General features: G+C 39.5%; 1 protein-coding gene and 1 long non-coding RNA gene across 3 annotated transcripts in view; one reads left to right on the forward strand and one right to left on the reverse strand.

Moving 5' to 3' along the window:
- Positions 1–26,735, reverse strand: part of Col24a1 (collagen type XXIV alpha 1 chain) — a 249,978-nt gene that overhangs the window by 36,252 nt on the left and 186,991 nt on the right. The window contains exons 43-48 of one of the 2 annotated variants that reach the window (XM_060392578.1): positions 24,420–24,473; positions 22,269–22,322; positions 22,106–22,159; positions 15,006–15,089; positions 14,184–14,237; positions 12,922–13,029 (exon numbers count right to left, since the gene is read on the reverse strand). In XM_060392578.1, the coding sequence (XP_060248561.1) occupies positions 12,922–13,029; positions 14,184–14,237; positions 15,006–15,089; positions 22,106–22,159; positions 22,269–22,322; positions 24,420–24,473 (408 nt within the window). The remainder of the gene's footprint in view (positions 1–12,921; positions 13,030–14,183; positions 14,238–15,005; positions 15,090–22,105; positions 22,160–22,268; positions 22,323–24,419; positions 24,474–26,735) is intronic. The other variant, XM_060392579.1, reaches the window with a different exon arrangement.
- Positions 13,914–26,735, forward strand: part of LOC110562455 (uncharacterized) — a 122,716-nt gene continuing 109,894 nt past the window's right edge. The window contains exons 1-2 of the long non-coding RNA XR_002477243.2: positions 13,914–14,000; positions 14,943–15,067. This is a non-coding gene — a long non-coding RNA (uncharacterized LOC110562455). The remainder of the gene's footprint in view (positions 14,001–14,942; positions 15,068–26,735) is intronic.

Raw genomic sequence — 26,735 nt, forward strand, 5'->3', positions numbered from 1 at the left:
GCCCTAAGGTCCAATTCCCAGCATACATACACAATGTGCGTGGTCTGCAGCTGTGATCCCAGGACTCAGGAGGTAGGGGAAGACTTCGAGTTAAGGTCATCCTTGATATAAAGCGGAGTTTGAGGGTAGCCTTGGGGTACTCAAGACCCTGTCTCAAAAAAGCCAAACCAAACCAAAACCAACCAAACAAAAAGCAATTACATTTTGCTGTAGACCTTACAGTGCGTATTAGTTAATGAAACTCAAAATAACATGATGTGAAACACACATTGTGGCAACTTCAAAACCAGTCACAAGCAACACTGTCAAAAATTAAAGGGAAAGTGAGGTCTCTGTCAGATTTTCTGAGCGCGGTTTCAGGTGCATATTTTAGGCGTATAGATGGGAGGAGGTTCTGTGTTTCCTAATTCATTTGACTGTCCAGTTGAGTGAGGAGTTTCCACACGACCTTCAATTGGAAATGATCAGGCTACCATGTAATGGCATGCTAAAAGACAACTATCAAGGGGAAAATCTAATAGAATTCTACAAATTCCTTCCACGCACTGAGTATGTTCAATTAAGATCATATGCTCATAAACCACAGCACTGGGATGTTCCTAACTCTGTGTAAAAATCTTTCAAAGATGAAATATCTCAAATATGCAGAATCACAACACAGCGTAGTTTAGCAGATGAGCGAAAACACTGTCAATAGGGAACTGTAGTGAGTTAAACATTGTCTCTCCAAAGAGAGTGTATGCTTTCTCCATCTTTCTTACTAGTAGATCCTATTACAAAAATTGTGCTCAATTACTATGTGCCAAAATTATTAAGGAACCGAAATGTGTAACACTCATTTCACCTTGTCCTACAAATTCCTAAGCAAAACTCTCAATTCTCTTCTCTTCTACTGATTCTTAGTAAATCTGCTAAGTTCTCCTCTAGAAGGGGCTTGCTACAGTTTGTCTTCCTGGGATACTAAATCGTGTGATTCAATGGTTCTTCCATGCATTCAACAAGGACTTTTTAAGTATCAACTATTGTAAGGAAGACACCGTAGGAAGGCATCTAGGAAATATGCACATAGATGAGATATGATTCTTCTTTTCAAGAAGCGTCACATCCTATTATACTTTTACTTATAAAAATTCAACATATCCCCTTATCTATGACACAGATTTAAAATGTATGTGTATATGTGTGTGCATGTATGTATACACATATGTGGGGGTGTCTATGGAGGTCAGAGGGTACTCAATACTCCTGGGATGGCTTTCTCTATGAATCGTGAGAACTCCATAAGGGATGAGATAATTTCACTTAGAGCTCATGAAAATAGAAGCACATCCTATGAGAGGCAGATGAGACTTCAGGAAAGTTTCAAAACTGGCCAAAGAAAACTTAGGTGTTAGTGACCAGATATTTGAAGGAAATACAACTTTACAGGAAAGGAATGTTTTAAAAGTGAAGTTTGGGCTCAACATGGTGCCTATGCCTATAATCCCAGAAGTTAGAATGCTGGGGTAGGAGGGTTATGAGTTCAAAGCCAGCATGGGCTACATAGGGACTTTGAGGCCAACATGAGCCACACAATGAGATCCAGTCTCAAATAAAACAAAACAAAACTCCACCAAGAACCAAAAACATCCTACTACCAATAAAACAACATCTAATCACAATCCAACAACCAACTCATCACCCATCCACCAACAACCAATCAAGAAACACCAAAATTCTAATGTAAAGCATCTTCTCCCATTTGGGGAAAAACTCACCAGCTAGAAGACCTAAAGCCTTAGAGAATTCTTAAAAAGGTCATATATAAAAGACAGAAGGAAACGCATGTTGTTGGGGATTGGTCTAGTGCTACATATTCTGATGCTAATTAGTGGCCCCGAGATCTGGTTGCTGCCCAAATAAGCAGACCCTCACATTTCCCAAAAGGATGATTGTAACCTTGCCTACAAACTTATTTGTGTTTGACCAATTAAAAGCCCACACACCTGGGCAGAGCGAATGGGGTAGGTATGGCTAAGGCTCTCTGGCTTAGGACAGAGAGGATCTTGGGAAGGAGAAAGCACAGGGAGAGGAGGAAGAAGGAAGAATCCACAGTGGGTTAGCATGAAAAAGGAACCACATGGAGGAAGGACTCTGAGAATGTCATAGAGAAGGGACCACCCAGAAGAATACAAGCAAGCATCTTGGGATTATTGATGGAAGGTAGCCCAGAGAGGAACGGTTAAAACAAGTGGCCTGGGATGGGGACGGGAAGATAGGAGATAGTGTAGATGCAATATCTGCCCAGTCCAAGATGTTATAAGGCAACTATAAAATCTATCGGAAGTCTGTGTCCTTTACTGATTATAATAGTGAGTTAGATAACACTGCTGTAATAATCATAGGGCTAATAGCAAGCATTACTATACCTTACCATTAAATTAACAGTTACAGCATGTAAGCAAGGGAATACAAAAGAAAATATTCTTAAGTGAGCAAAGAAACTTTATAGTTAAGCTTGTGTAAAAAATTAATGTGTGAGTACAAATTATTGGTGTAATAATGTAAATAATAAACTTAATTTTACTTAAGTTATCAGACGTTCAGCCCAGCCTCATGAATGCACAATGAATCATTTACCATTCACGAATTTCTTAGAGAGAAATTCGAGGATGGTAGCAGAGTGTTCTGTACAAAGTTCCAAGAGTCTTTCAGACAAGTAAAGAACAAACATTTTTTTTATTAGGGATACACAGATGGGTAATTAATTTTGTTTTCAGAAGAAACAGATGCTAATTCCAGGCATTCTCTCCAGTGGCTTCCAAAAGATTATTTGCTTCAAACAATTGAGCAAAGGGCTAAAATAATACAGGGAAATTTTATAAACAAACAAGACCATAACAATTCATAATTAAAACCATAAATATTCATTTTGGTCGTAGATGCTGAAATCAATGAATTCTTTACCTGAGTCTTAGAAGGTTAACATGGCAGCTCACTCATGCACAAACTAGGAAATCTTTTCTACATCTATACCCAGTATTCTCTAATTGATTCGTTATCATTTTCATGATTAAGAGGTACTATCTGTTTTTTTTTTTTTTGAAGAGGTACTATCTAATAATAAAAATATACAGTTAATATGGCACAAAAATACACGATGTCTCATAGCCAGGGAGCTCCATGATTCTGAGACAAAGACTGTCTCCCAACATTCACGACCTTTATGCCATACTGGAGAATGTTGCCAATTTTGACAGAAAGTGATTATCCAGAGATGCTAACAAGAAAGGTCCTGGATCTGATGAGTAAAGGTAACGAAAGTGTCACACTGTGGGTACTTTTCTTTCACTGGGCCCCTCCCGTGTGTTTGAAGCTGTCACTACCACGTTCTTATTGTGCTCACCTACTTGGTGTAAATTGAGGAAGAGGGGTGTGTCTGGACTGAATGGAGAGACCCAGGGATGAAGAGATGGCTTTCCTGTATGCACCGAGAAGGAACGCAGAGAGTTCGGGACTCAGGTATGCGTGGTATAGAGGATGGCAAAGAGGCCCTCTTGGCTGCTCCCCTTTGTCCTCACGTTAGCTGTCTTACTCTCACTAGGACTGAACAAGCTGTCTTGAGAAATCAGTGGTAAATCAAATCTGTGGAACCCAGGCAATAGTAGAATTCATTTGAAGGAGCCCAGGTGGAGGCTAATGTCTTTAAAGTTACATGGGCCGAATTATAAACCTTCATGACGTGAATTCTATTGATTTTTTCAGTCAAATGGAAAAAAAACTTTAAATAACATTGAATTTCATATTATTTGATGTTTCTTTGAAAATTTCTAAGAAAACAGGTTCCCTCCTTTTGTCATCTCTCTTGCCACACATTTTTTATGTATATAGGGTTATGTTCATATGGTTATTCATTATGTAAGAAGAGAGCGTAACATTAACTTACTTTCTATAGTATAAAAATTTAGCATAACACCCCCCTTAAGTTCCTCTTTATTTTAGGCAACATAGATGTGCAGATTTTTAAAGCCAGCAAACTCAAGAGCCATAAGCATAACCCGAGTCTCTTCTTCTGTAACAGCAAAACCAGGAGAAGTTCTCATTTCATTTGATTTACTAAACAGATCCCTCCTCGGAATGAGTGGCTGTTTACAAATTCTTGGGCTAGTAATTTTGGGTAGTTTTACGCACGGCTACAGCGTATATAAATCGCTTCACATTTATAACATTGTCCTACAGTGACCACAAACAACGTGGTCAAGAGCTAGAGTAAGATTGTGAAGAGCTGTATGTTAAAGCTGGGAGGTGGCTTAAACACCTCAGCAAATTAAAGCTTCGGGGCTGAAGTACCCCGAGGCACGTCCTAAGCTGGTAACGATAGATAGCGGCATTTGCTCTGTGTCTATTTCCAAGTCTGTGAAGCTAACTTCTCACCCAGATGCAACACAAGCCAGCCCTGGGCTGGCATCACCTCACAGGCATCACCTACAGATTCCCATTAGAACAAACGATTGCTTCTTCTTCCTGAAACACAGTGAACAAGTCACTATAGTACAGGAGACCTGTGGGAAACCTCCTTTGCTTAGGTCTCAACACACAACCACAGGACTGCCATGGACCACAGATGCCTCATCTGTACCCGGCTCTCAACACATGTCTCATCTCTCACTGCTGTGAAGAAATCACTGTGGACCTTCCTATATCAAAGGCAACTAATATCACATCTGTGCATCTCACTCCATCCTCCAATAGTCCTGTGAACAGGCCAAACTCTTCCCTGACAATGGACATTTTCATTTTGGTTCCTTTTATTCAGAGGTTCTTTTCATATCTGGATTCATCTTACCTCAGTCAGGTTCACTATAACCTTCTCAGGAAGGCTTCCCTACTCAACCTACTTCTCCCATGATGCTTTATCACATAACTGCTTCTTTCCTTGCTCTAAACAAGATTTGAAATTATCCACTGCATCTATGTATGTATGTATGTATGTATGTATGTATGTATTTATTTATAATTTAGTGTCCACCATTCTATCCATCCATATTATCAATCCATAAATTCTGACTTTTGTTAAAGGTCAAATATTAAAACTTTCTCGATGTTTCTTGTTCATTCCATAAAGTCAACTTTTGTTCACCTTATTCTCGAATTCTGTAAGTCTTCACTCATGCCAGGCACTTAACAAATATTTGTGTTCTAAATAATTCTAGATTAAGCATTTAAATTTATTATTATATAGAGACAATGTGGGCTCAATAAGCCCAGACAATATTTTAGGCCCTATACATAAAACTTATTTCATAAAACATTTCATTTGCTTACGGTAAAAATCATATAAATCTGGCATTCACTTAATAGACATAGTTAACACACTAAGAACATTTCTCAAAGATTCTCAGGGCTTCTTTTATGAGCCTAAAAATGTGCAAGGTGGCAGGCATCCAAAGAAGAACAAAATGCAATACCTGTTGTGCAAGAGTTTACTGCCTCTTGTGAGACAACAACAAAAATAATTAAGATCTAAAGGAACCAGGCTTTGCTGGAGAAAGCCTTATGAGCATATTGAAGTTCTGAGCTGACAGAACTCTGATTTACAGTGTACACACACCGCACAATATGGATTAAGTCCTGAAAGTTTAAGAAAATATCCATCACCAAATTAAAGGACAAGGTGGAAGAGCTTTCTAAGCAGAGAGAATAAATTGCATGCATAAAGTCAGGAAAGGAGTTTAAAAATGCAGAGAAATTGGGAGAGATAGTAAGAAAAGTAAGTTAGCCCACTTATTGTGAAGAACGGGGAGTTGACACTAGACTGCCTGGTTTTGAATTCTGGTTCTCACTCTTGTTGACTGTGTGATCTTGGGCAAGCTCTTCGTCTTTCTGAGTCGCTCCTTCCTTCTGGTAAACTGGAGATAATTAGCTATATTGACCTCATAGGGGTTAAATAACTTAGTTTATAATCAGCGCCTGGGATAGTGTCTGGCACACGGTACACGTTGGTAACTTAGCTGCTTTTATGCTTGAACGAGCAGTTCTCATGAAGAGCAGCCTAGAATGCCGGGCTGGCAAAGTAGACAAGAGGCCAGATATGGAAGGAACACCATTCCCCGGAGCATGAGCTGCATCTGATGGGGTGGAGTTCACCAAAGACTCAGCGAGGAAACTTCTATCCTTCTGTAGATCTTTCACTTGGAGGCTAATAAGCTGCCAAACAATCTGAGTTCTGTCCTGGAAGACATCCTAATGAGCAGGAAATCTGCCCAACCCACACAGCCATAGGAAAAGAGGGAGAAAGTTATAATGAGCTCGAGCCCTAATTGGATAATCAGGCCCTTCGTGGCAAAGAGTTGACAGGACTTGTTAAAGTAGATCTCTTAATGGGAGAATTGCAGCCTCTTAGGAACAGAAGTTTCTTGAGTGAGACTGGGTCACAGGCTCCAGAGGATGGGATGGGCAGCAGGGCTGTGGGTGCTCCCACAGTGGTTACTGGTGGGCCGCTGATGGGGGCTTTTCCTCTTACCCAGTGCTAGGCACAGCCCACAAGAGGTACAGTCAAGATCCTCAGTGCTCCTTTAAGACAAGAATCTCAGTCTGGCAAACACACATTAAACACAAATTCACCTGATGAGTAGCAAAAATCAGGTTTGAATGAGCACTGATTTGTCCTAAAATAAGTTATTAGTTTCATTTCATTCCTTCGTTTTCAAAACAAAAAAATCGGTTTTATTAGTATGGCAATAAATTTTTAAAAAAAAAATCTGGTAAGTCTTCATTTTAGTGACAAATAGATTTATGATTTTGTCAAGGAAAAGATTTTTTCCCTAAATGATTGAGGTGCTGTGTTTGCACAGAGGTCCGGCTCAACGAGAACAGCATGGCAGAGCCATCTGCTGCAGATGTGCTAAGCTGTGTGGCCTCAGAGCACTCATCTGTGCAGAAGGAAATTCACAATGGCAGCGTGAGCCTCCCCAGTACTGTCCCTCAGCTGTGGTCACATGACCTTGAAAAACATTGAAACTGCAGAGTTAATATGCCAGGAATTCTTTAATTCTGTGGCCACATCAAAACTAAAATGAAGAAAAAAAAAAGAAAAGAAAAGAAAAGAAAAGAAAGAACATTGTTTAGGAAAACTAGGCAGTTGCATAATGCTACAAATCCTAGTATAAATATTTTTCTAAGTGGATAAACCCAGGAGTCTTTAAAAGTAAGCCAAGGAACACCATGGTGCCATGATTTAAAAAAAGGCCAATGGAAAGATGTCCTTAGGCTTGGTTGAAAATACTTCAGGAATCTTCCTTGTATTTAGCGATGATATTATTTCTTCCAAAATAGCTTTAAAAAATGTAGTAGCTTTACTTTTGCTTTAGAAATTATTTTCTTCAACATTACTTGTGCTAATCATCAGGTAGCCAGTAAAGATTTCAGTTCATTTAGTGTATTCTTAAAAAAAAAGCATTACAATCTCAATTTTATATAAATTATTCTGTAATGAGGAGAGATATTTATGAAAAACATTTTCATCTTCATAAATACCCACAGGTGTGCCACACTTGGGGTTACAGTGCAGGCTCTGTACGGCGATGCTAATTTGTTTTTATTTTGATAGATGCAACATGCTTTTTAAACGCTCAGAGCCTCCTATCATTTTAAATACACATACAAAAATCTTCCCAACATATCCTGTGAAAAATGTTAAAAAGTAGTAGGTGATGGCTATGATCCAGTACTTATTTGATTGCCTTCTAATGGCAATATCAGATGTCACTCAATTTCATGGCCCTGGGAAGTGTATTGCAGCAATATTTATATTACTGTAATTTGTTATTTTTTTTTTCAATCACAAAGTTCAATAAACTTTCTGTGCTAACCATATATAAAGGAATGTGTGGCTCAAATCTCCTTTTAAAAGTCGTTCCTGGATAGAGTAATTTAAGAAATGGACATGGACTGTGAATGCTTTGTTGTTCAACTAATTCCCCTCAGACCTGTCTTTCCCACCATTATGTCTTCCATCTCTTATCCTTCTGAGGAGGGTTTAAGTGTGCTCGAACGTCTCCCTAGTGACAAGTTCTGACCATAGGTTTATCCCTAGACACTATCCTATTCCTCATTCAGAAACCAGCTTCTCTCTTGAAGGGTCTGATGGTCCAAATGTCTTGTTATGTCATTAGCCATTCTCTCCTCTCATGATCCAATTCATTAATCAGACTAAATGGTCCTTTGCTGAAGTTGCTGATGCTCTCTTCTACATGCCAAGCCACAGTGCTCATAGTTTCATTTTGTTAGACTGCTGTTTTAGAACTTTACCTGTAAATACTGGAAACTGAGCCTGGATAATGTAAGGGGAGAAAAAAAGACAATTGCAGCTCCCATAATCACAGATAAGCAATGCACATCAGGTTTGAAGTATGATACTCGGAGGGAAGTTAGGAAGTCAAAGTTTGGACCCTGAGACGTGTACTGTGCTTGGTGAAGGACAGAACGCTATTATTGACACCACTGTTGCAGCTGACAACTGTGTACTGAATGTAGTGGTTCTGGGGTGACTCCTCCTGTGGGGAGCAGATGAAGCCCTGAGCGAGTTTGATTTGACCTGAACCAGGCCATGTCAAGACTCCAGTGCCCCTGATCCATGGAAATGGCCAAGCCTTCCCAGTCCAGGTGCTGACACTGCATATAGAGACTACCAAGTGCAGCTTTCTTTCCACCTCCCAGATGACAGGACCCAGGACTTCTCCCCTATGGGAACTTCCCTCCGAACTAGGCAAACCAGCCTCCTCCTCACTGTGTGCTGTAGGCAGCAAATCTGTCGAGTTTCCAGGTTGATGCTGCTTCATCTCCTTCAGAGGACATGATCCCCCTGAGCTCAGCTTTGCCATGTGTCAACCCTTAGAGCCAGAAGGTCATGGCATCCCACCTATTAACTGCCCATCTGGATGCTTAAACATTTACTAAAGGCTTAAAAAATACGAAGTAACTACTGAACAAGAATACAAAGGCAGACAATGTTTTCATGCAGCTATTGGATGTGCTTTAAGTTCTGTCACTATAAAGGTCTGAAAAATTTACAGTAAATGTCCTGATAATTTAGTATTAATAATTTATTATTGAGTACAATGGTTTCATAAAGTACATTTACTGTAGCCTAAAGTGTCCAGGGCAGAGTCATGGGCTGGCTCTCCATGTTCACTTGCCATTGTTCATTGACTCACCAGGGCAATTGCCTGGCTACTCAGCCTTGTTCATGCTAAGTGCTTTAGAATGGGGCAACATTCTTTTGCCTGTGTGTGTATGTGTGTAGGCCTAAGAGTACAAGGTTGACCTTGAGTGTCTTCCTCCGTTGCTCTCCATTTTATTTATTGAAACAGGTCTCACAAGTGAAACCTGAAATTGTCGGTAAGGTTAGTCTAACTAGTTACCTCATTCTGGGAGTCCCTCCCTCTGCCTCTGAGATTCCAGGTGTTTGTCAGGCTTGCTTGGCGCCCATGTCGGAACTGCAGCTCTGACTTCAGTGCTCACACTTGGCGCAACAAGGGCCGTGTCTGCTGAGCAGTGCTCCCCAGCTCCACATGCACCTTTAAACAAATCCCTCACACGTATTTTCAGTGAGCCTCTCTGTGTTTGGCTATCTTCAGCCACACAACTAACGTAGTGTTAAGGTATCACACCTACAGCACTCAGTTCTGTAACGTGGTGTACCAATAGAAGCCAAGGCCACACCACCTATCACAGGCTGTGGTAAGCTGCACAATTATGGGTTATGTAAGGACAGTCTCTAGTGTTTCATAACGATGGGACCCCGAACAGTGTTCTGCTCACAGCCCCGTCCTTAAACAAGACATGAGTACATAAGTTCATTTTTGTGTATGGGTCATCCATCCTATAACATTGCTAGGATTAAACGGATTCCGTATTTTCTATGTGTATAATTGTGCTACATGCAAACAAAGATAGCTTTATGTCTTCCATTATAACCTGAATCATTTTTTTCCTTGTTATTACCCTGGCTGGAACCTTATGGTGTTTAGTTGAATTTCCAGCACAATGCTGAGTGTGTCTTATAAACATGAGGAAAAATGAAATATGTTATCATTTAAGAGCGCAGAATGCTGCCTTACAAATTTAGAAGATTCTATTATAAAGGCTACTGAAAATGTTGGTCATTGGCTAGTTTAATTAAGTTTACCCCTCTTAAAAATGTGAGAAAGAGAATACAAACAGAAAGTAAGTGCAGGGCATCTAATAGTCAAAACTTGTGGCAATATAAAGAAGCACTGGAGGGTAAAGTCACAGAGAAACAAACATAGTTGAGAGGCATGCCACTGCTTTTTGTGTTAGTTGGAAGCTAGAGATAACGATATGAATAAAACAGAACACAGATTCAATACACAGACACTTGATTATTAAGTTCTCTATTCTGCCATGTGAACAAGGAACAGGCAGCTTTTGAATAGGCAGAAGAAAACTAAGATATCTATGGAAACCAGGAGAGAGAAAGGGAAAGGGTAAAACAGGACAAGGGGATAGACTGCAGATGGAGGTGCTCCTGGTGGAGAAGCGTTAGATGTATCATTTCCACGAGAGCAGTAGACAGCCCTGCTATTCCTCATGCTTCCAAACACAGCATTAAGGGTATCTTAGAGCTTATGTGGAAGAAAAAGAAATGGATATGGGGTAAGTTTGCCATTGTTTGAAGACAGCATCTACCTGAAAATTCAATAGATACAACAGAAAGCTACCTAAAAAATATTTCTAGCTGTATTAGACTATGGCTTTCAAGTAAGTAGTTCCTATTTATTCAATAAAAATTAACTAGTAAGTAGAACATGAATAAGGGCAGACAGGCACATGAGAGAACTATTAGCAGTCAGTGGACTGGAATTTGAAACCCAGGTTTTCCGAAGGTGTTCTGAAATGCACCAGAATTTTGTCTCTGTTCAAAACAGTAGTTTTGGAATGCCTCAATAGTAGAACCCAGAATAGTAACTTATTATCAGAGAAAAGGTGGAAGTAGTTATTACAAGGATCCATGGGCTTTGTGGAATCAGAATAGTTTGATCTGTATAGATCTGTGACGATGTTTAATTTAAGATAGGAATCCACACAATCAGCCAAATATGCACCACTTACTAGAATATGTTGACATTCAACTGAAAAGCTTTGTAGATTTTATGGATATATGTTCAGCTAAAGGTCTCAGTCAGTTCTCAGACTCAGGGCCAATTCCTTGACCAGAATCTTGTGAAGAAAAGCTGATCCTCCTGGAGGAAGTGCCACCATGGCATGGTGAGAGTATATCCTATGACTCATCTCCAGGGCTTGTTTGAAGGGACCTTGGGTCAATTACAAGGTGACTGAGTACTGGAGAAAGCAAAACCCCAGCTTTCCAGGGTAAAGCTGAAGGCACAGTGTGAGTTCTCTTTCAGACTGGATTCTCAGAAAAAAGTCCTCTCGTGTGGTGGGTATGTGTCATATGCCTATAACGCCTCATTATATTTTTGCACCCAAGAGACTAAAGCAAATTCTGGTTGAGTGTAAGGGCAATCCAGGCTACATCTTAAGATCCTGTTAGAAGGAGGAGGTGAAAGAAGAGAGGAAAAAGGAGAAGGAAGGAGAGAAAAAGGAGGTAGAAAAGAAGAGAAAAAAGAAAATTCTCTAGATAAATATGGCTGTCAGAAGTCTATAAAATATTTACTTAAATCAAATGTTCACCCTGTATGTCACACTTATCTAGGCCTTAACCTAATGTTCTGATTTATTTCTTCCAAAATAAATAGAAATTGTGTTAAAAACTCCTTAAAAATATTCATGTCTTCAGACAGATCCTGAGTTCATGTTTATTTCTGAAATACTTAGATTGGATAGATAATAGTTTCAGTTTCTTTTTATTTTTAAATATATGAGGTAACTCACCATAATAAAAAAGAATTAATATGGGCTTGGGTTTATACACACTGCCTTGTCATATTTGAATAAACAAGTAGGATGATTTATTACTTAAGAAAAGAGAAACAAATCAATGGATAGCCATATCCAAGTAGTGGAAAATTAAAAAGCTCAATTTTACTGGGCTATTAGAAGAAAATAATTAATTATTATTAATGTTTCAAGTGAAAATACAACCTGAGATGACAAACATATCTAGATTAGGTAGACACTGATAAAAGAAAAATAGAACATGGTTGAGTGAAGACAAAAAAAATATTTGGGGGATTGGAGAAATGGTTCATGAGCTGAGTGCTTGCTGCTCTTGGAGGAGACTGGGATTCAGTTCCCAGCAGCCATATCAGACAGCTCACAACCTCTTATAACTTTAGCTTCAAAGGATCTGATGCCCTCTTCTGGCCTCTTCAGGTACCTGCACTCGTGATCATATACTCACACACAGGCACACACATTACTAAAAATAAAGCAACTCTTTAAAAATACATGGTTTTATATTTTTTGATAGAATAACCTAGAAATTTGCATTAAAAAGAAGAATGAATTTCTATCAGTGTGTCACCCTTACACGAACACAGGAAATATCCACACAGTTATTGAAAATACTAGAGCTGTAAAAGCAAAGGGAAAATTGTTCTGGGCAGAACCTCCTTGAAGTACTGCCAAGACCAAAATGTTCCAAGGAAGGCTGAGGACATTTGATGAACACAAAACATAGCCTGGTTATGGAGCCACTAAGTGGAGCTCCCTTAGTCTTTATTTATTTTTAAAAATTTTATATGTACAAAAGTATAAATTGCTACTATAAAATAACCAGGAGAATGTACCTACTGACATACTTGGAAATCATTAGTACAATTCTGAAATAACTATTAGAGAAATGACTGACTTAATCTGAACTAACACCTGAACTAAGAAAGATAACCCAAATCCCCATAGTCCTAACCAATACCAATGCAAAGGAGGCAAAGACTGTAATGCACTCATGCTACTCACCGGAAGTCCTTGTTTTCCCAGTATCCCAGGCTTTCCAGGGTTTCCTGACATGCCATCTACTCCATGGTAGCCTTGCAAGCCTTTTGGTCCAGGAAGACCTGGAAGTCCCTTGGTAATTAAAAATTATTTTCATTACAGAGACAATACTATGCAGATGACATTTCATGGTAGAGAGAAGGTTATATATTTCTATACCTTGCCTTAAGATAAAATTTTCACTATTTCTTAATGACTTAATATTTGTGTATGCAAAAGAGTTGCCTTAAAAGTCACCCAAACAGATCTAAGGCAATAACTGCATAGAACATTTGCTTAGCATCCAGAAGGCCACAATATCAGTCCAAGAAAACATCTCCTGAGCAAAAATGAAAGTGAATTGGGCATTTATTGTGCAACTGCTTGAGCCTCAGTGGGATTCCCTGACGTTTCTCACCGTGTCAGTCCATTTTTCTCTAGCTGTCAAGAAAAGATGAGAGGTAGACACCTTTGAGGTAGAGATGCAGCTATCAGACTTTTCTGCAATCCCTTGCCTCATGTTTCCCCCCAAAGAATAAAGACTATGGCACTGCTTGTTTTCCTTAAAGTCAGATAATCCTGTGACTGACATCAGGCCTGAACATCTTTCTACTCTTGAACGAATAGGTTTTATGTGTAGTGCCTTTGATATAAATGTGCTTACAACTTCTTCCCCCCCCCCCCCCATCCCAGTGTTGTCTGGGCAGCATCGGGAGCAGTATCTTTGCTAATCAGCCAGTCGGCACATACCTACCCAGCTAGAGGAGGACACTGACACTAAGGAAAAATTAACCTTTATTCTCGGACAAAGGACTGCTTTCCCCTCCCAAGACTTTCTGCTCTAATTGCCAGGAGAATAAGAAGCTGAGCCCTCCAATTAAGACCTAGCTCATGTCTTTTTAATTATTCTTGAAGACTCTGACCTTTGTTACCACTTACTTGGTCATGTTCCCAAGTTCCCTGTTTACAGTGGTTCACCAAGAGAGAGAAGTGAGAGTCCCCAGGGAGGGCTCCATAACACGGGGAAATAGCATCCTTCACTTGCAGGGACTTCAATTTAAACGGTAAGTTTGGTTCTGAGTTTAGTGGTCATATTTTGTTCCCTCTGTGTTCCAGCTGGGGTTTGAAATTTTTCAAGACAGTCTGATTTATCCAACATGACATAATTGGCCCCGACTATTCTGCTTGCTAAAGTTGTGAATTCTGTTTAGAAAAACAGGAAAGATAAAAAGGGGTCTGTTACTTACGGGAATGCCAGGTTTCCCAGAAGGACCAGGAACTCCTTTTTTCCCCTTAGGACCCTGAAAATGGGAAGCACAGTTGTGAATAGATAGAAATAAACTGACTTAAATAAGCCATGGGAAAAAAAATGATGAGGCCTGAATGGCTCAGGAGCATATACAACTAGCTGTCTATTAGTGGAATGGCCATTTAATTTTCCCAGGAGGTAGGTGTGTGTGTGTGTGTGTGTGTGTGTATGTGTGTGTGTGTGAGAGAGAGAGAGAGAGAGAGAGAGAGAGAGAGAGAGAGAGACTTCCATCATGAAACATGGGAGAATTTGAACAGGTCACATATGAATTTTCTTTTTGCTCCAAATTCTATGACTTAAAAATTCAAATCATAACTGTAAAGGCATTATTTTGCAAATGACCCTACTTTCAGCAGGGTATAAGTGTCTAAATTCAGTAGATATTTATTGAGTATCATAATGTCGTGGCATCTGTTACATGCTAGAAATCCGAAGGCAAGGCTCCTGGTCACAAGACATTTACTATGTGGTGATGGATGTGAACCAAGAGCCCAAAATGTGCTTCCATGGAAGCACAAAGAACACTCTTTTAAATAAGAAAAATGGGTATTATTTCCCAAGGAACAGTTTGTTTTCCCATGTGTGAGGTGTTTTAAGTCATAATTGATTCAGCAGTAACTGGCCTCCCAGGATAGTTAGAGACTTTGTCCTTGCACATCATTCCATTGTTCTGATGAGATCCCCAAATTATTTTCAGATGAAAAACATGAAAAACAGTAACCTGGTGTACAAATAAGGAGAAGCATCGTATTGTCATTACCAGGCGTACTTCTGAGAGATCATCTGAAGTTACCCCAGACGGGACTGTTTCAGCCTGGAACGGTAAGTTCTTAAGACAAGCGTGCTAAAGATACAGCAGACACACAAATAATCAACTTCAGATGTTACATCTTGGAAGATGGACTTAAGTGATTGAGAAGCATGCGCATCACAAAGGAAAAGGATACCTTCTGTAAGAGACAGAAAGTCCAACTCTTCAGCTGGGCTTGCTGGTATGCATTGCATCATCCCAGCACTCTGGAAGCTGCTCATGGCTCGAATAATTTTTGCTAGTCAGGCCAAGGTGGGGCCAGGATAGTGGAATTATGGCAGTTGGGGGCAACTAGGGATGGCATGCATTTTGTTGGATGTGTGGAGGATGACTGAAGACTAAAGTTACCTTCCCACTGTCTTTCCTGACCATGAAAGCCCAGAATGCTACTGCAGTCAAATGAGAAAAAAGCAAATGGGAAGCATCCTATGTCAACTGCAGCATGTTTGACTATTTTAGAGGAGTTAGAGGTAGCCAACCAATCAGATTTCCATCATTTAGCTCTCTGCCACAACATGGAATGGGCATTCGGGACAGATGTTTTTCTTATAAAGACATAGATAAAGTTAATACTGATAAAGTTTGATTTTTTTTAAGCACATTTTCATGTATGTGCTTCAAACATTCAAATAACAAAACATAAGATTTGTGCATCATTACACGGTTACTTTTAAAGATGATCTGGAATTATTTCAGAAGTAAAATGCTGTGCCCTGAGGGCATATCTCAAGACTTATCACAACTAGAATGTCTTTTAGACTTGGATGGGCATCAGGAAGCAGTTCCTAATAGCACAACACTAACGGGACTTTATGAATATGAAATGTATTTTAGAAGGTCATTTTGCTAATGCTAGAAGGGGAGTCGTGGCAACCTCCACACACTGAGAACTGTTTAACCAACACCAAGATGCTGGCCTCTACTCTGTATCATTCCTTGCTACAGTTATTGTCCTAGCTGAAGGAAGGTAGGGAAGCTAGGAAGTCCATGGTTTTGCAATGAGGTTTCTTTATGTTCAGATTACAGCACAGAACACTGCTCTTGTTACGGACTAAGTGCTGTGTGTTCCCTAAATTCATGCTAAAATTCTGACCTTAATGATGAGGCGTAACACTTGGGCCTCTGAGAGGTGCTGAGTTTTTTTCCCATTAATTAACTTTACATCCTGGTAGGAAGTTTCCCTCTTTCCTCTCCTGCAAGTTCCTCCCTCTCCATTCCTCTCCCTTCCCCCTGTACCTCTCCCTTTTTTCTCAGAGAAAGGGAGACCTCCCCTGGGTATCAACCCACCTTGGCCTATCAAGCAGGACAGGGAGCATTTTCTTCTGTTGAGCTAGACAAGGCTGTCCAGTTAGGGGAAAGGGATCCAAAGGCAGACAACAGAGGCCGAGGCAGCCCCTGCTCCTGCTGTTAGAGGTCCCAGCTGAGGAACAAGCTGTACATCTGTTGCATACGAGGGGGCAGGGAACCTAGATCCCTCCCATGGATGCTCTCTGGTTCGTGGTTCAGTCTCTGTGGGTCTATATGGGTCCACGTTAGTCGATTCTTTGAGTTTTCTTGTGGTGTTTTTGGCTCTTTCAATTCCTCCGCCTAATGTTTGGCTGTGGGTCTCTGTATCAGGTTTCATCGGTTGTTGGGTGAAGCCACCCAGATGACGGTTATGCTAGCCTCCTGTTTGCATGTATAGCAGAATATTATTAATAGACTCAGTGGTGGGTTCTCACTCATGGCATGCGACTCAAATTGGGCCAGCCATTGGTTGGTGAGGTCAGAGGTTTTGTGTGTGGGTTGGCATGCCACTCCATCCACTGGAAGTGCTGCCTGCCTACGTTCAGGCTCCATTTTTGAGAGTGAAAGGATTGGAGGGGGTTAGTGCTCTCCAGCCCTCCAGTGAGGACACAGTGAGGAGCTGACATCCTGTAATAGAGAGATGCTCAATCACTAGAACCTGCCCACGCTGGCATCTTGGTCTTGGGCTTAGGCTCCAGAAATGAGACTGTGCTGTTTATAAGCTATACATCCTGTGGCACTTAGTTACAGGGGCCTGGACAGAGTGCTTTTTGGACTGCATTATATATATATTTTTTTCAATGCAGTTTATTCAGGAACCTTGAACAATCCTCGGACCCTGGGGAAAGCCAGCCCACAGCTTAAATAGCCTCTGGGTAGCCAACCCAGGCGTGCCACGGGGGCAATGCAGATAGGTCCACATACATGGAAGCAAGCCAGATCCTCAGCCTTAGACAAATGTGGAATTGTTCATGACAGAGAGCACTCACCATCGGGAAGGTGGAAGGCGGAAACCAGCTCCATCTTTAAGGCATAGCATTCCGCAGCTCTCTACAGTTCCCCCTTTTTTGTATTTTATTTTGAGAATTTTTACATTAAAATGTCTCAAACTATCTAGTACCACTAGATAGTTTCGTAACTTGGCTAAGAGCTAAACATTACTAATCCTTGCCCCACCCCCACTCAGCAGTAAATCACACAGGAAATCACATGTGACCTAAGGTGAGGGAAGTGTGCTGTTGTGCAAGCTGATACTGGATCGATAACTGGGTTAGTACCCTAAGAAAGGAAGGAGTCACACTCCAAACAACGCTCCAAGTTCAATATAATAAAGGTAGATGTATTTGGCGATGCCAGACTTAACCTACTCATTTTGTTTTATTTGAGTATAAGTCCTTCATAAATCCATGGATAGAATATCTGTCTTTACATCGGAAAGGCAAAAGATGCTGCAGGAAGTTTCTTCAGGGTACACGAGAAATTGCTCTTTCCCTTTTTCTTGGGTTGCACTGAAACATACACCTAACGGCCCACATGGAACCATTTCAGAAGCCTTCCATTCATGGGCACCCCACTGGTTCTCTGACTAGAGAAGGTGGTCAAATTCTGGTGATAAAGGACAGTTTAAGGTCCCCTGTCAATAGAAACCTTGGCTTTTTGCTTTTGATCTTGCTTTTACTAAAGAAGTCTCAAGGGTAGCCATCACAAAGCTCAGCTGGGTCCAACTTCCCTTGGGTGGTCAACTTCAGACAAGATCAGAAAACAGAATCAAGGCTTCATGCACGAAATTTTCTTCCCCTCTTCTTTTTAACCAAGAAATTGTAATTCGCTAAGATCCAGCAGTTTGGTGTTGAGAGAGAAAGAAGGCTTTGGCTTGAGTCCTAGTCTTTGAGGCTCGCAGGACTTTCACTTATATTTGTGTCACAGAAGTCTTTGTAAGGATGCAGTGGCTTTTAGCCTCACCTTTGTCTAGAGGTACCTACTCCCACAAGCCCAGTGGATAAATTCATTAGTTAGCTAGATTTACCTTTATTTTAATTTATTAAAAATTGTAATTAATACAAGATTTCAAAGCAATAGCTCTTGTATAACAGCTAGACTCAGGAAATTAAGTTCCTGTTTCTGGTTCTGTTGCAAATTAGTTCTGTGATCTTAGGTAAGGCATAATCTCTCTGGGATTTAAATTTCTTCATTTCGCAAACGAGACTGCTGTCCAGATGATTTTAAGGAGGCATTTTTAAATCTAAAAAATAAACTCAAAGCTTTTCAAAAACAAGATGACAGCAATTGGACAGGACTCATCTGGCCACCAAAGGAGTCCTTAATTAATAATTCATAATCAGCGTTTATCCTTGTACCAATTAATTAGTGGTAGTATAAACTCTTAGAGGTCCTGAATTCTGCTTTGGGTTTCATGTGCCAGCACACATCAAAAGCAACTGTTTTCTTGTATCATGTAGATGTCAAGGCATGGACTCAGAATCTTTCGGCTCCAACACACTGGGACAGCTCCCTCGCTCACTGGAAAGGCAGTGGTCTCATACGAGAATTTGATTTTCATCACTATAGTTTTAACAGATACTAACAAGAACCAGAAAGTTTGTTATTTGAGAGATATGTCAAAAGATTAAAACATTTTCTGATAAATGTAAAAGTTTTAATTAGAAAATCTTAGGCACTTAAGATAAATCCTTGACAAGCACCCACGTCCTGGGGTAGGATGTAGCATTGGTCTATGGGCTTACAGCTGTTGCACAACTTTTTCCACTTTAGACACTAAAAATAGTAAGTGAAAATGAAAGACACAATGTGCCTCTGCATTTCTTTTTCTTCATCCAGAGCAGTTTTTAATACTTAACTATGTATTAATCCTTGTTTATTTAGTGTGCATGTGTTTGTGTATGTGCAAGCACATATGTGTGTGTGCAGGTTCATGTGTGTTAGAAAATAACTTTGGGTATTGTTCCTCAGGCTCTGCTCTCTTTTAAAAAGCAGATTTTTTTTTTAATTTTTAAGTTATGTTTATGTGTGTAAGTCTGTGTGCACATAAGTATAGGTGCCCATGGTGCCAGAAGAAGACATTTGAGCCTATGGAGCTGGTCTTACAGGTGGTTGTGAAATACCCAATGGGGGTGTTGAAAACTGAACTTGGGCCTTCTACAGGAGCGATAGTGAAGCCATCTTTCCAGCCCCTCTTCATCCCCTCCCCCACTGACCTGCAACTTGCTAAGGAATTCACCTGTGTCTGATTCTCTGCATATTTTAAATATCTGGGCCTTTAAAATACAGGTTCTACGAATCCCAACTCGGGTCCTTATGTTGCAAAACCAGTAATTTACTGACTGACCTATATCTCTAACTCCTAATTCTTTTCTATTAAAGAATCAGATGTGATGTTACTACATATATAATCTGAATATTTAAAAAGGCTTGTGACCAAACAACTATTGAGCATCTATTCAGCATATCAACCTCATTGTACTGGCTAACTCTGCCAGTATGAAACACATATCTGAGTAAGGACACCTTTATACATTAGTAGAAACATAAATTCACCATTGTTTTTCTATCTATTCCTATACCTTTTTTTAAATTAAGCTACAGTACATATTCTTAAGTGTTCAGAATTAAGGGCCAGGAGTGGTTAGTGGTAGAGAAGTTTTTTTTTGTGTGTGTTCAAGGCCCTGGGTTCAATCTCTTCTACTAGAAAAAATATATTAATCTTGAGTCAGTAGCCTGTGATATCAGGATGTCGTGAGCATCAAGACAGCCATGGACTGTCAGTGCAATTGAAAAGCCACCAGCTGTGTATATTTGAAGCCAGCTCAGTCTGGAAGAAGTTTAAATTTAGTGAACCAGCAGAGCTGCCATTTGATTGATAATGAATAATTAATTTGCTTTATGAAAAAAAAAAGTCTCTTTTCCCAATTGTTGAGTCTATGATACATAGAATATGATACATAATCAAATGACTGTTTCTCCTTTTAGCCTATGAGATAGATTCTTTGCTTGAACAAACTTCAATCAGACTCCTCAACTCTGGTCAATCTATTCACTTGTTTATAGAGCCAAAGTATAGCAGAGTCTGCTCGGTAAGAACCCCTGCCCTTCATCTCTGATCCCTCTGGATGCAGGATTTTTTTAAAATATGTTTTTGTTTTAATTTTTATTAATTATACTTTATTCACTTTGTATCTCCCCTGTAGCTCTCTCCCTACTACTCTCCCAATCCCACCCTCTTTCCCCCTTCTTCATGCATGCTCCTACCCAAGTCCACTGATAGGAGAGGTCTTCCTCTCCTTCCTTCTGGTCCTAGTCTATCAGGTCTCATCAGGAGTGGCTGCATTGTTGTCCTCTGTGGCCTGGTAGAGCTACTCCTCACTCAGGGAGAGGTGATCAAAGAGCAGGCCAATCAGTTCATGTAAGAGACAGTCCCTGTTCCCATTACTATGGAATCCACTTGGACACTGAATTGCCATAGGCTACATCTGTGCAGGGGTTCTAGGTTATCTCCATGAATGGTTCTTGATTGGAGTATCGGTCTCAGAAAAGACCCCTGTGCTCAGATTTTTTGGTTCTGTTGTTCTCCTTGTGGAGCTTCTGTTCTCTCCAGGTCTTACTATTTCCCACTTCTTTCATAAGATTCCCTGCACTCTGCCCAAAAGTTGGCCATAATTCTCAGCATGTGCTTTGATACCCTGCAGGGTAGAGTCTTTCAGAGGTCTTCTCTGATAGGCTCCTGTCCTGTTCCTTCCTTTCTCCTTCTTCTGATGTCCATCCTCTTTGCCTTTCTGAATGGGGATTGAGCATTTCATCCAGAGTCCTCCTTTAGGTGTACAGATTTTAGTAGGTTTATCCTATATTATATGTCTAATATCCACTTATGAGTAAGTATATACCTTGTGTCTTTCTGCTTCTGGAATACCTCACACTATGGACACCTGATTTTTGACAACAATACCAAGACCATTCAATGGAACAAAGATAGCATCTTCAACAAATGGTACTGTTCTAACTGGATGTCTACATGTAGAAAATGCAAATAGATCCATATTTATCACCTGGCACAAAACTAAAGTCCAAGTGGATCAAAGATTTCAATCTAGAACCAGACACACTAAACCTGTTAGAAGAAAAAGTGGGGATGCAGGATTCTTTAACCTCATGTGATGTCTGATCACCTTGGCTTCTCCACACCAGGACTCCTGTTAGCTGTTAGTCTCCTTATCTGGACTCTCCCACATTGCTAACACTATCCTTGGTAATTTTCTATCCCTTGATCCATCTTCCTTGGTTCTATATTCAGAATCAAACTCAATTTCTGTCCAACTCTAAACATCTCATTGTGGGGCTCCCTATAGCCATTGTAACTGTTATGAACACAGTTTTTATTAGCCTTCTTTAACAAGTGTTGAATAGTTTTCCTTGTTTATAACTTCTATAACTTGTTTGACTGATAGTTTTTCATTCTACAATGTTTGTATTTCTGTTTGAAACCTTAGTAGAAGACTACCTTTGGGGATATTGTTAGGCAATTTTTTTTTTTACAAAGTCAGGGTAGGTAAAGTGCAGTTTAGATGCTAGTCAAGAGATATGAGTCAGTCAATCAGTGTTTAATGGCACCCTCCCACCCCCAAGAGGCTTACAGTGATCTCCATTCAGTAGAGTGAATGGCTATTTGAATTAGAAACAGCAACCACTAGTGTGTTTGCTTTCTTAAGCCAACAATAAAGTTCATATTGCCTCATATAAATCCCACTTACTTCAGATCCTCTCTCTCCTTTCAGTCCGTGTCCACCCTGGTCGCCGGGTTCACCCTTTAATGGAAGCCAAGGGAGAAATCTCATGTAAAGCACACAAGAAATGAGCTACATTGATGTGATTTTTCTTTAAATGGCAGAATTACAGAATGCTTTCACAACATACTGGAGGCCCTTGTTGTCCACTGGCACCTCTGAGTCCTGGCACACCCACATGGCCCTGGGAAAAGAAAATAGTGTATTAATTCAAATAAGCTCTGTCATGTGACCTAGGGTGTTATCATTTAAAATGAAAGCACAGTATTCTAGAAGTTAACTTAAATATTGAGTCTTCTTTGAAATAGGATAGAACACAATAGTTGAGGGATATGTTTATGAATCTGCTATCCTTATGCTAGACCAATATAATATTTTTGTTTTTGTTTTAAAATGTGTATTAATGCAAAAGATTGAGTGGTGGGTCACAATGGTGCCTGATCTTCAAAGCCTGTAAATGTGGTATTGCTTGGAAAAATAGTCTTTATAGATGTTTACATTAAGGTTCCCAGAGCACCTGAGCCAGCTACAAAGTTCAGGATGGTGATGGTCAGCCATAACTTTGCTGTTTCCTTGGCTTGTCATAGTAGGGAGTCCTTTCCACAAGGATCACACAATCACCAAGTGCCTATTTGGACTCTATGAAGTCAAGGCACAGTTCCTACCAACAATAAAGCACTTCCTGGGAGTTTCACTTCATGCTCTGCTATCTCTTGGTAAATGCTGACAATGCTGGTCTTGTGAAGTAACAAAACTTAAACGGGATACAGTAAACTCTTGTGAAAGAGCTTGAGGGAAGTGGTCAATTCTGTCTGAGGACAGTAGTGGTGGGTGAGCTGAATGGCCATTGGACTGTATAAGCAAAACAGGGACAAGTTCAACCTCAGGGGATTCATGTGCAAGATAAAACAGTGAAGACTTCCTGGTAGAGGAATGAGTAGAGAATGGAAGTAGAGATTTATGTGACAAAATGGATTTGAGAGGGCTATGGCGCAAGACCGCTGGGGACTCTAGTTAGAGAGCTATTGAAATAATTCAGACAAAAGATATCTTGAGAAAATCAGTTTAACAGTGACAATCAACTGTCTACCTCCTTCTTGTCTGATCACCTTGGCTAATCTAAGTCTGTCTTTCAGAAGTGACCACAGAACATTGTCCGTGAGACAGAGATGAACTCTGTAAAGTAGGCCACCAGTTCATTAGTAAAAGCATATTATGCATAGGGTGTAGAACTAAACATTATACAATAAACTGATAATAAATAAATAGACAAAATTATAATAAATACATGCAAGGTATAAATAATAAATAATACAAGGTAGTCTAAACTTAGATTCTAATTGAAGATCTAAGGCACCATGTAATTAAAAAAAAAAAAAAACAGCCAGCAAAAATGTAGTAACAAAAGGCAGTAAAATGTGTTGAGTGATGTAATATTATAGGGCTGGAGAGGGCAAGGTTGCTGTTAGAGTGTGTCAGGGAAGAGGAAAGTTAGAGACAAATTATGAATTGCAGATAGGGTATCAGTAAGCAAGTATAATGTGATACTGGGAGCAGGCAGAGCATCTTTTGAGCAAAGAAATAAGACATAAAGTGCAGGGAAACAGACAGTATGAACAAGAGACAAGAGATGGAAGGCAAGAGCATAAATCATTATCAATGGGAACATGAGACTAAAAATAAGTCTAAACATGAGTCTAAAAATAACATGTGGGCTAACCATTTCAGGTGATTAAGTCTCTTTTACAAAATCTAAGAAATGGAAGAGGCAAAGGGCTGATTTAAGCCAGGGTGCCACCATGTTATCCATCTCTTTCTCTGCTTTTATGAGATTTCTACTCCATACCAGGGACTCTGCATCCTAGAAATTGGGATGCGGTAATGAAAGAGAAAGAAAAGATTCTTATTCTCATAGGTCTGGCATTTTGATGAGTGAAGACTAGTAATAAAGAAAAAAAAAAAACAACAAATAAAAAAGTGGTGAGGTGATCTAATGCTCTGCACCATGATGTAAATCAGGTCTACTTTAGTTAGGGCTGGCAGATCCACTTAAGTAGGGGCGTTAGGGTTCCCCTGTGCTAAGTCCAGCTATGATGAGAATAAAGCACCCGCGGGAAGAAACTAAGATGATGCTAGACAGCAGAACGAGCTAGGTGTCTTCTGAACTCAGAACAGAATGCATGGCCAATGATCTTGGGTGTCTGCCTGTTTGAAACTGAACACGGTTTTGGAGAAATTCTACTTAAATTTAGAAGCAAGGTGTGTAGCTCGCAATGATTACCTTATAGCCCTCGTCTCCATGCTCTCCTCTCTCTCCTTGTTCCCCCACTGGTCCCTAGAGACATCACACACAAAGACAATCAGTTTATGGTTGTAATTCCTGAGTACAGATACTACAATAAAGACGGCTTATTCTTTTTCTAAAAATGTAAGGATCAATGTACAGTAACTTCTTTAAGCCTGCTATGTAACTGAAAAATGGTTTAATTTCAACTAGTATCAAAAGTGTTACTAAATTAAAAACTTGATCTATAACTTAGTAATTTATACACAGTTGACATAAGATTTAAAAAGTTTTATATCCAGCTATTCAAACTAATATAAGAAATTATAACACAAGTATATAATTAGTATGAGGTTCATTGTTAAAACATAATATATAAATATAATCTCATAATGATTCTGCTATGAAAAATATTGAATAAAGTCTAGTAAAACCTTGAATTATATGAGTATAAAACCATATTTTAAATCTTGTAGTTTTCATAATGTTACATGAATTGAAATGTATGCAAGACTTAATTCCATTTATTTTACAGGCTTCTTCAACTAACCTAATGAAATAAGACTTATTTTTAAAAATACCTCTCATATGAAACTTTTGCTATGATAAACTGTTCAAATAATAATATTTAAGGCTTACACAACATATTGGGAGTATCAGTTACCACACACTAGAACCTCTGTCTTAACAGAAATTTAAATTGAGGTAAGTCGGAAAAGAAGTAGAATTTATTATAGACTACTAATAGACAAAATTGATCTTACTCCTAAACAGTTAGTAGGCATACAAAAAAGACAGAAGCTATGATCCTGTCTTATTCTGGGTATCTGGCTTAAATCCCGGCCTATCTCATGTCTACTGAGAAATTCCACTGTAATTACATTTTACTTTTAGTGCAGAAGTATATATTACATTTCGGTGGACAGAATTTGATTGACATTCCTGAACCTGAGAAAGCAAATAATCCTATTGTCTACTTGGGATTTTTTTTCCTGTTTGTTGGACAATTTATATATTATTTCCATATATTTCCCTCTAAATCAGTGGCTCTCAACATTCCTAATGCTGTGACCCTTTAATAAAGTTTTTCATGTTGTGGTGACCTCCGACCGACCATAAGATTATTTTTGTTGCTACTTCATAGCTGTAATTTTGCTACTGTTATGCATCATAATGTAAATATCTGGTGGGCACAATTTCTGCTACACAATCCCTGTGAAAGGCTTGTTTGAACCCTAAAGACGTTGTGACCCACGTGTTGAGATCCTCTACTCTAAGTGGTTTAGACAGACTAGAACATTTTTCATAAATATACTTAAAACATTTATACAGAGACAGCCTCTATATGAAATGTCTTGATTCACTTGAACCAGTCTATAATTTTCTATATTCTTTCTGACAGTAAAATATCAATGGCAACTGTACCATAGAGCCAGATCAAAATACTGAGACTATTCATTCTGAACCCATGCTTCTGGCATCCTTTATTATGAATGATACTTTGTGAAAAACAGAAAATATAACTAATATGCTTATTTCTGTGAACTAGCCATTACCCAGTTCCTTAAATTTACATATGTCCTTCACATATTATTTTAGTCTTAAATGCTCGTTATTTAGATATCAAAGCTACAATAGTAGCTATCTTTCAAAAACAATAATTACAGTTTGTCTTTAAATATGTATGGAGAGGAACTAAAACCCCTCCTCGGCTATAGCCAATAGATTCAGTCTCCAAGTGGGTTCCCTAGTAAGGGGAGCAGGGGCTGTCTCTGACATGAACTCAGTAACAGTCTCTCTGATCATTGCCCCCTGAAGGGTGTAGCCTTGCCAGGCCACAGAGGAAGATAATGCAGCCAGTCCTAATGAGACCTGATAAGCTAGGGTCAGATAGAAGGACCCCCCCCCCCATCAGTGGACTAGGGGAGGCACATAGAAGAAGAAAAGGGAGAGATGATGGGATTGGGAGGAGAAAAGGGAGGGGCCACAGTCAGGATCTAAAGTGAATAAATTGTAATAAATATTAATAATTAAAATTTAAAAATTAAAAAATGTTGGATTTGAAGACTTTATGTCCACAGTCTTGAAAAGCCATAGGCTCTAATGACTGGTTATAAAAATGACCAAACCATTTGGCAGCTGTGAGTAACTTATTATAAACATATACAGATCAGATTTTTATAAAAATACTCCAGAAACAAATCTCATCTTGATAATTGAAGAAATATTTGCCCTAAAAAGTCTAGTGCATATTAGTTTTGGGCCATCTCTGTTCAAACCTGTCACGCATTCAATGTTGAAAGTTAGACTTCA

Source organism: Meriones unguiculatus, chromosome 10, assembly GCF_030254825.1.
Source record: "Meriones unguiculatus strain TT.TT164.6M chromosome 10, Bangor_MerUng_6.1, whole genome shotgun sequence".
Lineage (NCBI taxonomy): Eukaryota > Metazoa > Chordata > Mammalia > Rodentia > Muridae > Meriones > Meriones unguiculatus.